General features: G+C 40.4%; 1 protein-coding gene across 2 annotated transcripts in view; it reads right to left on the bottom strand.

Annotated features, from left to right (window-relative positions):
* Positions 1–13,792, bottom strand: part of FNDC1 (fibronectin type III domain containing 1) — a 91,856-nt gene that overhangs the window by 16,896 nt on the left and 61,168 nt on the right. For both annotated transcript variants that reach the window (XM_019749556.2, XM_074333768.1), the window contains 6 exons: positions 13,535–13,635; positions 11,637–11,748; positions 10,293–10,709; positions 3,898–3,975; positions 2,360–2,503; positions 149–379 (listed from right to left, as the gene is read on the bottom strand). In XM_019749556.2, the coding sequence (XP_019605115.2) occupies positions 149–379; positions 2,360–2,503; positions 3,898–3,975; positions 10,293–10,709; positions 11,637–11,748; positions 13,535–13,635 (1,083 nt within the window). The remainder of the gene's footprint in view (positions 1–148; positions 380–2,359; positions 2,504–3,897; positions 3,976–10,292; positions 10,710–11,636; positions 11,749–13,534; positions 13,636–13,792) is intronic.

Raw genomic sequence — 13,792 nt, 5'->3', positions numbered from 1 at the left:
TCCATCCATCACTCATCCATCCATCCATCCATCCATCCATCCATCCATCCATCCACCCTTCATTCATCCATACATCCACCCATCCCTTATTGTCTATATTTCCCATCTATAAGTTGATGGGAGCTCTGAACATCTGCCTTGGACACACCTGTTACTACATCTCCTGGGGTGGCTTTGTCCCAGTCCACAATGACAAATGAATGGCAGCCTTCCATAGCAACCACGGTGATGTTGCGGGGGGCGTGCTGAGGAGGCAGGTCACTCTTCCTCATGTCATTTGGAATGATTTCATCCAGGCTTTCCACTTGGAAGTGATCCAGAGCATCGGTCAGAGAGCATGGGGCTGATGGGTCTTTACTTAAGTACGTCACATAAGGAGCTAGAAAAGAACAGAGATACCCAATCAAATTGCTGAAGGCTTTCTCTGGAGGCAGGAACAATGTCTGCCCCATGGATAGACCCCACCATGCAGTCTCCCTAATAGACAAAGGCTACAACCTTCGCTCTCCTAATTGGATCCACACATTTACATCTTTCAATCTGGTGATTTCAAAAGATCCTATTGCCCCATCAACATCGATGGCTATGCTCTCAAAGTGATTTTGAAAGATCCTCAAACTACAATTCCATGTAACATAAATCCGCAGCATTCTGCTATTTCTATGCCCAAACATTTGGAAAAGTGTGAATCAGGCCCAGCTGGGGTTCTCTCAACACAGTTCATTCGCTAGACAGTCTTGGGACCAGAAAGAAATGTACACTGATCAAGATATATAGCGTGTAGCCTCAGTCTCAGGTGGTCTCCCTGCAGCTTCAGGGACCCCATAACCATCTGGAATATTTGCACAAGGCCAGGCCTAGATAGCTTTCTACAATATTACTGCTCAGTACAATAATAGCCATTCACATATATGGACAGGTTCAAGCTTTTCCTACACACATTATCTCAGTGGATACAAGAGTACCAGGAATAAGGCAGGACTTGAACTAATATTCCAAGCCCCAGCTGAGCCTACTGACACTGAGCCATGAAACAAGGCTCAAGCAGGAGACTCTCCCTCCAGTCCACAGCTCTTTCCGTTATACATGCGCTATAGAAATGCCAAGGAACCAGAGTTGGGCTTTATACACTCAAGACTCCCAAGTGCCCTCATGCAACAAATTTCTAGTACTTTCTAAATGTCCCATTGCATCTTTTGGTACAGGTTCTCATTTTCAGTCGCCATGTGGACTAAAAGCAATTTTCAGCTCTTCTATTTTCCAATAATTTGTATAAAATTAGGCCTCTAGAGCTTGTCCATGAATCTCATCAGGAATTTTGGGGGAGTAATCTACTATGCTTCACAGAGTTATAAACAAATAAAAATAGCCAGACAGTGGTAAGCCTTTCAGTCTTTAGACAAGTTCTTTGGAAAAGCTAATAACAGTGCTGAAGGGATTTCAATTTCTGTCATGGAACTCCAGCCATAAAGTCGGGGGATTTGGTGAATTCAGCCCGGCTGCAGAATGCCATGGGCCAGCGTTGGCCTCAGGAATGCTACCTCAAACTGAGATTCTTGTTCTTCAAGTACGTGTCATTCAGACACTCAAAACTGCATCTTGGCTGGCAAGAGCTGTTCTCTGCTTATGGCACAACACTTCTCTTGGAAACAGAAAGGTGTGATATCAGTTTAAGCTGTTGCCTATCTCCACCTCGTTAAATATTATTTTTTCCCACTTAGTAATATATTAATCTGTCTCATTAGTGAAGTTCATTAAGGGCATGCGGGAAGACGACTCCCACAGGGAATGAAACACAGTTTAGTGAAATAGAATTTACTCTTGAAATTGTTTTAATAACTAAAAAAAAAGAGTAAAATAAATCTCCAGATGCTAATGAAAATGACAGGAAATAACTGAAGAAAAAGAGCTTGGGTTCTGTGATACGATACGAAGAACTAGTAGCTCAACTCGGTCAACTGCACATCTTTTAGGAAGAACTGAAATAATGTGCAGACCAGGCCCAGGGAAGTCTCGCCTTAGAGAAGTTGGCTACAATACAAATACTCCTGCTCCCTGGTCCTGATGATTTACAAGCGTTCCTTCCTCTTGGGCTACACAAGGCAGCCTCTCTCAACTCAACTCTGTCTGGTTCTGAATGTTCCCGTTTGCTCCCCAATTCTGACTTCTGCTGGAAGCAGGTTCATGTGCATCTAAGCAGGACTGAGTCACCGAACAACCCCAAATGGAAACTTATTTTGGGAAAACTTCTGCTCCAAATGTACCAGCATGGCCAGGCCAGGAGATTAGTTATACTCTTCTTCAAAGAGCAAAAGTTTAAAACCCATGTTTCTCTGATTAAGGAAGAGAACTTCCTTACCAACAAATCGCTTCTTTCCAGCCAGATCGAATTCTTCTTCAGGAAAGGAACTAATGGTGCCTTCTGGTGGGAAAACCACGGGCATGGTAGTGGTGGTGAAGGCCTTGATGGTGGCCGGTGGCCTTGAGGTCTCAAATTCATAATCTGAAATGATGTGAAGGCTTTGTAATTGGGCACTTCCAGAAAGGGGAACGTTTGCAGTCAAAGATACCTTCTTAAGATTCAACTCTACACTGAAGCATACACGTTCATACACACACCGTAAAATAAATGCTATGTCTAAACGTAATTTGTTTCTCATAAAACAGCATTTGCCCCCATTTCAGACCCCTCAGAAAAGCAGCTGCAGATAAAAGAGAGTAAGGGAAAACAGAAACACTTATGACCAGAAAAATGAGATTTAGAATCAAAGCTGGAGAGAGCCTTAGAATTCATCCAGTTTAGCACACTCCCGTTACTGAGCTAAGCCATTCTCTACCTAAATAATTTTCCCTTTTAGAGCCATAAAAGATTAACATCAGAAAATAAAGTTGATTTTTTTAAAAATTTATCATCTGTGTATGGGCTTTTTTTCTGGGGAGGAGGTGGGGTTATTTCTATTTAGAAAACTAATTCTTTAATATCAAAAAAATAAAACTGCTCCCTTTCAACTGCTCAAAGACAACAAGAAAGATGCTTCGTATTTTCAAAGGTGCTAAGAAACCTTCCTTTGCTTTCTGACATCTGCTGTTTTTCTTTAAAGTTTGTTTTTGTTCAAAAGCTACGGGATTAAACCACTACATCAAGCTTTATTATGATTGCATCAAAGGTGACATTATTCCCACACTTGTGATTTAAGACTACTGGAGCTCCAGATAATAGAGCTACAGATAATAGAGGGGACATCCTGCGTGTCAAAGGCTGGCACTGGGGTGGGGACAAGATGCCTAAGTGAGTTCTTCAGCAGCAACTTACAAAACACAGAAGAGTCACAGGGTTGTAAATATACAGTATCATTAATTACCATTTCGTAACCGTTACAGATCCTACTCAAGGCATTTTGTATTCTTAATCTTATAAGCTTACCCTCGCTTGAAAAGATTCTATGACCAAAAAAAAAAAAATCTGTAGCATTGCATTTTTAATGTAATTATTATAGAAAAGGAGAGAAAGGGAAGAATGACATGAGAAGTGCCAAGAGAGGAAGCTGAGACCCTGGTTAAACCAAGTAGTTTTACAAAGAGCAGTGGAAGGGGGAAGCCCAGACCTGGCAGCTCCACAACTTCTGCAGGATGGAGGGCCTGGCAGGGAGAGATGGGGAGTGCAGGGCACTTGTTAGAAAGCTGCATTTGTCATCAAGCACACTGTTTTTCTTTGGATCAAGTATTATTGGGGGGTAATTTGGCAGCGTGGGGTACAGCCACCCTTTCCTAAGCATAGCCCCCCAGCCCAGAGTTCTAAAGGAAATGACAACTGAGATCATCCACTTTGTAATGGAAATAAGATTCTCCAATCAAAAAAGAAATTGTCCACATAATGTGCTTAAAATTCGTCAGTACCTTCATCATAGACAACATAGGCTTGTTCCGTGGGGATCGTGGGGATCGCAGTGTCGGTCTCCAATCCTGAGAAATCATCTAGTGAAGGGGGAGGGGAGAAAGGGTCAGCAAATGCCGGGCTTTCCTTGCAGTTGTCTCAGAATCGTCCCCAGGGCACAACTCATTCCCCACAGTCGTTTCACGGGAAGAAGTCGCCAGGGCCAGGGCCTCCTGAACTTTCTCAGAGGAAGAGCATCAGAGCACTGAGGTGGGGCCCTGACTTTCTCTCCTCTGTGCTCTGGAGCGGACGCTGGAGAGGCCGTCCAGCAATGCAAGGGAAGACCCCTCCCCAGCACCGCCGACCTTCCCACACAGAGCGCTCTCACTGAGCTCCCTCCCATCACCTCAGTGCCCCTCACCACACTTGCCCGGTCAGCTCTCAGCACGCCGAGGGCAGGGGCCCTGGCCTGGCCTGTCACAGGCCTGATAACAGGCCCTCGGGAAGAAGCGAGGAGAGCAGGACGAGAGTGGCAGCTGGTTCTCAAGATGGGACAAAACCCCTCCACCTGTGACTCCTTCGATCATCACACCCTCAATCTCTCCACCCCCTGGATCCTGCATGTCCTGGGAACGGGGTGAATTCCTGCCTCTCCTATATTCTAACTTGGCAAACCACACCAACGTGAGTTCCCTGTGCTGCACAAGTCCCTCCAACCTCCCACCCTCTCTCCCCGACTCAGGAGATAAATCTGTACTAATTACACTCCTTAACTTGCACATGAATTTGGAAATAATATTCCAATGATTACAAATTCCAATGATTACAAACAAGTTGGGCTTTACTTACAAAACCACTGGATCTATTATGATTGCAGAATTATCCTTTAAATGCAATTTCTAGAATTCTATATGTGATTTTTTATCTTCCAGGAAGCCCTAATTATAAGAGCCATTATTAAAATGACTATATTAATGGCTGAACTGATATTATGAGCATGAATAACAACATGGTCTAGCAAGGTGAGTGTTTTAAGCAAAAAACACAATTTTTGCCTCCATTATCTGGGTACTTTGAGTACAAGTCTTTTTGAGAACACGCAAGGAAACCAATTTATTATTTCTCTACTTGGCGGGTGTAGATGCAGCTGTAAAAAGAATATCTCTCTGTAGTTGATAAAATCTGAGGCAAAAGATTTTCTAACTCAAAACATTCAGAGGCATTCCTTCCCTCCTTTTGACCTAAAGCCCACAGCAATTATACAGAACTGTAAACTCAATGCAGGGGACAGACAGGGATAACTACAACTTATCAGATGCCGGCTGGGCATCAGGCACTTTCATGTCTATGTTGTTTGAGCTCATCCTCATATAAAACCCTTAAGATACATGGGTTTATTATGCCCACTTAACACCCAGGATTTATATCGTTCCTGGAGTCACACAGCTGGTGAAGGCTAGAGCTGAAACTGAATTTGAACTTCCAGCCTTCTGGCTTCAAAGACCACATCCTTCATACTTCATAAAACTGCCTCCACTTTCTAAGAGTTGAACTGACCAATCAAATTGCTTGTAAACCTTGTTCTATTAGAATCATCATGCCACAGCATAATAAAGGGGAAATTGAAATAGAGTGTATATAAACCCCTTCACTAAAAAATCATATGCACCTATTTGAATTTTTTTATTGTCAGAAAATCATTGATCATTCCCCAGAAATAGTCCAATATTCTACTGGCCTGTTTTGAGCCTCATTTGCATAGCATCGTGAATGCATTGGTGCCCAAACAAACCCCTCCAGTGGAGGACGCTGGCGACCTTGCACTGCCTGTCCAGCCCTTCTGAGCATGATGGAGCAAAGCCCCGTGGCCACCAGAAGCTGTGGTGCCCAGTGCCCGCCTCACCATTGTAGGGGTGATACTGGGCGTGTTCTGATGGGGCCATTGAATGTTAACAAGAGACAAGTGGGTAAGTTATCTACCCTTCAGGGGTCACGACGGTCACCTCATGCAAAACTATTAGACATCATTTTTCCTTCGGTCATTCCAATGTCAATATGCCTGGCTCCACGAAGAATTACTTCTGGGCTAGTTCAAATCAGACAGTTTTCAAGTTCACAGCACCTAAAGTTTGGGGTTATCTTGCCATTGTTTCCTGGAATACAATTTTCGTTCCCTTGTCAGTTTAACTGTTAAGACCATGGTCTTGTTTTTCCTCATTATCAGTTCAGATTCATTTCTTTTCATTGTTATTTTTGGCCAGGCCAAAAATGAATAAATTGTACAATTGTTGCATCCCAGAGTGGATGAGGAAAGGTTTCCGTTATGGGTTCCTGGAATTAAGCGTGCTTCCTTGAGGTGCTGAAATACTCTGGTGTGGCAGCTGGTCACAGAAATTATGCCTTTTACCTGCAAACTGGGATTACTTCTTGAGATGAGTGACAGTTAAGCCTGCTGGCAAAAGTAAACATTGTACTGAGTAATTTAGTGCTCTTTCTTTTGTAAGACCAAATAAAGTCAGTCATATTTTTCTAAAATAGCACCCTCTTGATTCCAAGTAAAAGTAACTTCCAGATGTAAATGAAGTATATATACAATATTTTTAAAAAGCTGACCATCGGAATTTGCCCCACCCAAATGCCATTCCAAAGCATTTGGAACTACATATCACTGGTTGTTTTATAAATCACCCCAGCGTCCATATCAAAAGTTTCCACGTCTTCATATACAAATAGCTGCCAACCACCAGCCATGTGGGATGGTTTATTCTCTTGAGTGGTTCATCCAAATGGTCATTAAAAAAAATGAGTGCAAAATGTCACCAAAGAATTAGGGCCTTAGCTCCAGAGATATAAAAAAAACTGTAAAAAATATTCTCAGTAGAACTTTAGAGAGAAGATAAATGATAGCCATTTAAAACACAAGGGTATTTGCAAATTGTGCAGTTGGCCCAGCTCAGGTGAGTTTTTAATTATTCTCTTTGTATTTTCTGTCTTGAGAGCGAGATGTGGCAAGATGGAACCATTTTCCATAATAACTGATGTTTTTCTGAGATGTGCCCCACGGTCATGTTACAAATTGTTGAAGATGTTCAATTAGAGCATCACATTTCCAAACACACATGACACTACCAGATCCACTGTAGAAATGGAACCTGAAAAACAAGGATCACTGGCTTTTACTTCTCAGAAAACAGTGAACGCCTATAGTTTAAGGTATTGTTTAGATAAACAAAGATGAAGAATTAGGTACCATGAAGCAGAAGACACACTCTCTACTGAAAGGAGTTTATTATCTAATGGGGAAGTCAGAGCAAACAAAAAGTGTGTGTGAGTGTGTGTGTGTGTGTGTGTGTGTGGGCGCGCGTGCCAAGGAAGAAGAATAAAAGCAACAATACACCAGAAACGAACATATAATATACATCTATGACCGCAGGAAGATATACAAAAGTGTGGCATCCATAATGAGGAAGTACATAGATACTGCTTGAATTATTGGAATGGTTGAATGACACAGGTTATTCCTATAACATAAAGGAGAAAGGGGGCATGCTTTAACCAGAGGAGCCAAGATTTTGAGATCTGAAAAGATTACTTTAAAATTGGCGCACTAGAAACAAAATGTTGGGTTTTGCCAATGGAATGTAATGACAAATGGTCGACTAGATGGCGGTTGGAGAGAGGAGGACTTGAAATGGTGGGTGATTCATTCAGGAATCACTAATGCTGGTTCTAAATCGTAATTACTACAACAATAAATATTTCAGGCTGCTAGGCTGCAAAATGCCATAGCCAATGTCACTTGGTAAATACTGGTTGTGCATACATGGAGCCCCAGGACTTGTGAGTGTACATTATGGACTGTACTATACTTAATACAACAAAAGAGAAGCTGCATGAGAGAAAACACAAACTTAAGAGCAGAGCTAGAGGCAGGGAGATGTAGTACAGGTGATTCTGTGGATTACGTGTGAGGGGGAAACCTGGAACTGTCCCTCTACTGACAGCAGAGCCTCTTACTGAAAGCATCTCTCTGCTTTGAGTGTCATTACAGCATTTACAGAATGTACTTTGCGCATCAAGGCCACTACAACGTTTTCAACCAAGAAATGGCCAACTCTGTTTTATTTTATAGGATTTTCAAGAGTAATTTTGACTCTGATTTTCTAATTACAGTTGACTCTTGAATAACATGTGGTTAGGGGCACCAACCTCCTGTGCAGTCAAAAATCCAAGTATAACTTTTGACTCCCCAAAACTTAACTACTAATAGCCTACTGTTGACTAGAAGCCTTACCAATAACATAAATAGTCAATAAACAATATTTTGTTTGTTATATATGTATTACATACTGTAGTCTTACAATAAAGTAAGCAAGAGAAAAGAAAATGTTATTAAGAAATCATAAGGAAAATGCATTTACAGGTTTTATTGAAAAAATGCACATATAAGTGGACACCTGCAGTTCAAATCCGTATTCAAAGGTTCAACTGTATTTTTTAAAAAATGAAATATAGTACCTTACAATATTGTTTAAGGATGATATCTTATTCTCCCCAAATCTAATTTTTTCCTGAGACTATTGATCTGTACTTATTTTGAAAATGCTGCCTAGAGACAAATTATTATTAATACTTGGATATTAGGGAGTAAGAAGAATGGACATGAATGAAGTTAAAAATATACATACCGGGGTTGCCAAAAAAATGTATATACATGACTTTTATTCATCTTTTGTTATTGGTATATATCGAGTATTACAACTTTAATACAGTTTTTTTCCTTTCTTAAAATGTGTATAACGTTTTTTGGCATCCTCTGTATAATGATTTGCAAAGAAAAGAAGAAACCAAAATGCCAATAAAAATATTGACTTTCATGCCAAATGAAAGTCTAAAAATACAAAGAAAATTAAAAGAACATGCTATGAAGCCTATATAAAAGCAGGCAAAAGAAAATGCAAAATATTAATAATAATTATTATTATATAATTATAATAATATAATAATTATTATAACTATATAATAATAATTATATAATAATAATAACTATTATTATTATTACTAAAGCCAAATCCAAAATAGTCACTCTTCCATTTATAACCAATTATTAAGTAATATCTATTCTAATTATAGTTCAATTTTTAAAAATATACATGTTAATATATGCAGAAAAGGTCAAGGGAAGTACATAACATGTCATACTAGAAATTCAAAGGTAATTCCAATTTGTACTCACTTGGTGAATTGATAGTGTGAGAACTTTCTTCCCAATGGTTCTCTTCCTCAGTAGGTTTCCTTGTTTTTTTCAGTGTGAATTTTTCAGATGTATCAAATATTCATATTTATTCAGATTCAGAACTTTTCCGTGAAAAGACTGACTTCCAACAGAGTTCCCATCTTGGATACAGCATTCAAGTTCACACGGATTGGGCTTATCGTGGTCAACAGAGCTGTGTAAGAATTCCAGCATGCAAATAATTGCTGAAATAAATGGTCTTCACTCTGTATTAGCTTAAAAAGACAGAAGCTTTACAGCAGACATGGTGATTCACTTCAACCTGAGGGAAAGCAGATGAGTTTGCCTCTTCCAAACCTGATGCAAATGCAAGGTGACCTCTTCCAAAGCAGCTCCAACAGGGGCTCAGCAGCAAAGATGGTGACGTTCCAGCTCCACCACAACCTGATCGAAAGTGTCCTAACTCCATTCTTTAGGGGGGATGGGCAGTTCTCAGTAGGAAGACATGGCAAGGGCAGCCTTTTGAGTATTCCAAAGGAGGGAAACGGCACAGTCCCCCTCAGTGAGAAGGCCCTGCTGTCACCAGAGCCCAGCCATGCAAGGACTGGCATTTTCCAAAGGGAGAGCTGATCAAAAAAAGTGTTCAGCTGTCAAATGTGCTTAGGAAACCCAGCTTTTCTTGGAAATTCACAGTGAGACTATTCAATTATCTAAATGATCCAACAGTAAGAAATTCATTTAACTTTTGTTTAAATCACATCACTAATCACAGAAATACACACACACACACACACACACACACACACACAAATCTACTAATACCCAATGGGATACACTTTGGGAAACACTAGTCCAAACTAATAATATCCCATGACTCAGCTAAATTTTTGACTTGGGTTATGACAAGTGTTGCCAGATAAAACACAGGAAGCCCAGTCAGATTCGAATTTTAGATAAACAGAGAATAATTTTTCATGTAAGTGTGTCCTGTGCAACATTTTAATTTGCTGAATGACATCCCTCTTGTGACACGCACTATGGAACAAACCAAGTGGGATTAGAAATGCCTGCAGTTGCCCTCCCACCCTGCACCCTACTTCCCATTCCCTGCAGCCTTTGGGACCCTCCTGTGAAATGCAGCACGCTTGCTACAGCAGCTACCATTAGACCGAAGACAGTTACCTTCTTCAGGGGAGCACTCCGGGACCCCACTTGAGGCCATTATCAGGTTGCCATCTTCGTCATGCCGCTCCAGGGTCCCAGGGGGACAGGTGGGGGTGGGGGTGGTGGGCGCAGGAGTGGTGGTGGTGGTGGTGGTGGTGGTGGTGGTGGTGGTCTTCATAGTGGTTCGGATGGTGGCCGTTGGGCGCATGGTCGTGGTCGTGCGGCGGGTGGTGGTCGTGGGCCGAGGGGTAGTGGTGGGTCTCTCAGTTGTGGTGGGGGCACGGGTGGTTGTTTTGATGACCTCCAAGCCCACAAGGGGCTTCCCTCCAAGACTCAAAATGGGCTTATCCTGGGCACTAGCCAGGGGTTTGCCATGCCGCCCCTGCCCGAAGAGGGGAAGCCCTTCAGGGCTCACCACGGGGGTCCCTCCCAGATCTGAAACAATAGCAAACAAAAGCTGTGCAACAAGTTGACACAATCCAGTGGCAGTAAAAAACAAGTGGAAAGTGTCTTCTCACACTGATGTATTCGTATATTTTAATCTGCAAAAGGCAAAGAAATAACTAAAAGGCTATCAACTGAGGTAGCAATATCTGCTGTTATCCAGAAATTTCTGAGCTTACTATATTGTCCATTACTCTGAATTACCTCATATAAGTTAATAAATATTTCATTGATATGCCCCATTACTCTGAAATAACTCAGTCTCCATTAAGGAACGTAATCTTTCCTCTTTCTCATTCCTACACCAAAGAAGGAAAAGTGTTACTTTGGACCAGGAATGGCAAAATTTTTCTGTAAAAATCTAGAGAGTAAATATTTTAAGCTTTACGGGCCCAACAGTCTCTGTTGCAACCACTCAACACTGCCACTGTAGGGCAGAAAAGCAAGAGACGGTACACACACGAATGTTTCTATGTTCCAATAAAACTTTGTGTATGGACACTGAAATGTGAATTTCATGTAATTTTCACATGTCACAAAATATTATTTTTTTATATTTTTTTTTGGGCAATCCTTTACAAATGTAAAAATTCTTCTGCGCTCACAGGCCATACAAAAACAGGCAGCAGACAGGGTTTGGCCTGCAGGTTGTAGTTGGCTAACTCCTGCTCTAGGCTGCCCAAATTCAAAAATAAAGTCAAGTGCCACTTTTTCTAGAGGGTAAAGTCTGTAGGAAGAGTATAACTACAGTTGTATGAGGGAAAAATTAACTTCTGTCTCTTTTGAGGTACTCCTTTTCACATGGCTAAAAATAACTGACCGAGGGTACCCATTAAAAATCAGGGGGAGAGGAAGAAAAGTTGTTATTCTACAGCTAAGTCAGTACACTTTTGTTCCTTAAAAACCATCTTCACTTACCCACAATGGTTCGACCATCTCCTCCTAGTTTAACCCGAAGAGGATTTCCATGCGAATCTTGGAGGTACCTTCCTTCTGCATTCAATACTAACCCACGAGCGAGATCCACAACCTAAATCCATGACACAGATTAAAGCCAATATTGGAATTTCAAAAGGTTCACATTAACCCAACTACATGAATATATGCATGAAGCTTCCACAGAAGGAAACCATAGAGTAGGCAATATTATTTTTGTCAGCATCATTCATAAGGTTTAACAAGAATCAAGTGCAAAATAGTCCTATTTCAAATTATAGTTGCTTACCCATCTACTGTGTAGATTGTTTTAAGTTCCTCAAATATACAAAAGATGTTCAAAATACTTTTACCAGTTAGTACATTATGTGTAATGCTGAAAAGTAGGACTCAACCTAAGTGTCCATCAATGGAGGGAAGAGATTAAATACATTATGGCCCATCCACAAAGTGGAATACTATGTAGCCAGTGAAAAGGATTTGGAAATTCTACCTACATGGCCATACACTGATATAAACTCAGATTACAGGGCTGATTGTTTTGCAAGAATAAAAGTATATTCATTTGTGTCTATAAACTTAAAACTGCAAAGGAAAAAAATCTAGACAGATATATCCCAAATTGTTAATAGTGGTTATCTCTGAAAAGTCATTTGGGATACTTATTATCTTCTTCATATATTTCTGAATTGTATTAACCCATTGCAACAAGCATGTATGGCTAGTATATTAAAAACATGAAATGTTTCCATGTTGCTATTAATGTTAACAAAGTTGCTATAATAAAAAACAACTTGATTTGTAATTAAATTGCCCAATATAGTATACATGCAAAAAGTTTAGATTCTAAGGAATTATAAAACTTGAAAAAAGGGCATTATCATCTCTATTAGGGAGCAAGCTCATGCTCTACACTTGTCCAAGTGTATTCTCGGCCCAGCAGTCTCGGCGTCACCTGGGAACTTGTCAGATATGTGAATTGCCAGGCCCCAGTCCAGACCATATTTGACAAGCCCCCCCCCCGTGATTCTGATTCTTGCTAGTGTTTGAGAACCATGACTGTACGAGCAGGCCAGTGGAGGAACCCCTCAGGCAGGCCACTTGGTTGGGTGTTGCCTCAGTAATTAAAATAAAGCTTCCTTATATAAACCCCACTTTTGAAATCTACCCATACAGTTCAATTCAAAATTGTTTACATGATCTTTTGCTTTAATACACATTCTTCCTCCTACAAATTTCTGTTCCTTTGAGAAATAATAAACTGCATCTTTCGGTCACCTATGACTGAACATTTCGTGAAGTCCTTCAATATGTTTTCCTCAGCCTTATTGTTACAAATGGGAAGTTTGAACTGGGAATTCCACTATGAATAATGTTTTGATTCTTTGAAAACATATTTTAGGTCCCTGAGCCTTGTAAACTGTTCTGCCCATTACCCTCAACTTACTTTACAAAGGATTTGAGACAGTTTACAGGAAAATATGCATACTATTTAATTACGTGATAAACAAACAAAAAAATAAAATAAAGCTATGAGGATTAGGAAAATAGAAGTTCATTTGAGAGGCCGTGCATTAGGTTCTATGTCACTGTGGTGGGTGGGCCCTACCTTTGTTTGAGCTTCCTAACCAGTCAAGGCAAACGAGAAACAAAGGTCCATGCTTTATCTTATTAGGTAGCTATGAGAAGAAAAATTAGTTACTCAGAGGAATCAAAGAATTTTCTGATTGCTGGAAAAAATGTATAGCATATTGACATATGAGGGGTTAAAACTAGAGAGGAAGGAAAAAAGACCGCTTCATTATTGTTACACAATGTCCACCATTTTTCTCTTCCCAACAGCACGAAAACACTGGGATGTGTAAAGAAGTTTACCCTACCCACTTTGTTCCTTGAGGGCCATTGATAATTCTTTGTCCGTTCGGTTTTCCATTACTACCAGGATGTACTTTCCCTTCTACATTTGGTCTGCCATTATAACCTACACAGTACAAGAAAATAAGAGAATCTAGTAAATTCAACATTTCTGGAAAGTTGGCTTCATACCAATCTATACGTAGTAACACATCATTTTAAACAGAAACACTAAACAGAATTTTAATCCTAGCTTGTGTATACTAGATAATGATAGTCTAAGC

The sequence above is a fragment of the Rhinolophus sinicus genome, linkage group LG05 (assembly GCF_036562045.2).
Source record: "Rhinolophus sinicus isolate RSC01 linkage group LG05, ASM3656204v1, whole genome shotgun sequence".
NCBI lineage: Eukaryota > Metazoa > Chordata > Mammalia > Chiroptera > Rhinolophidae > Rhinolophus > Rhinolophus sinicus.
Note: the sequence above shows the minus strand (reverse complement) of the source record. Positions and strands in the feature narration are given on the sequence as shown.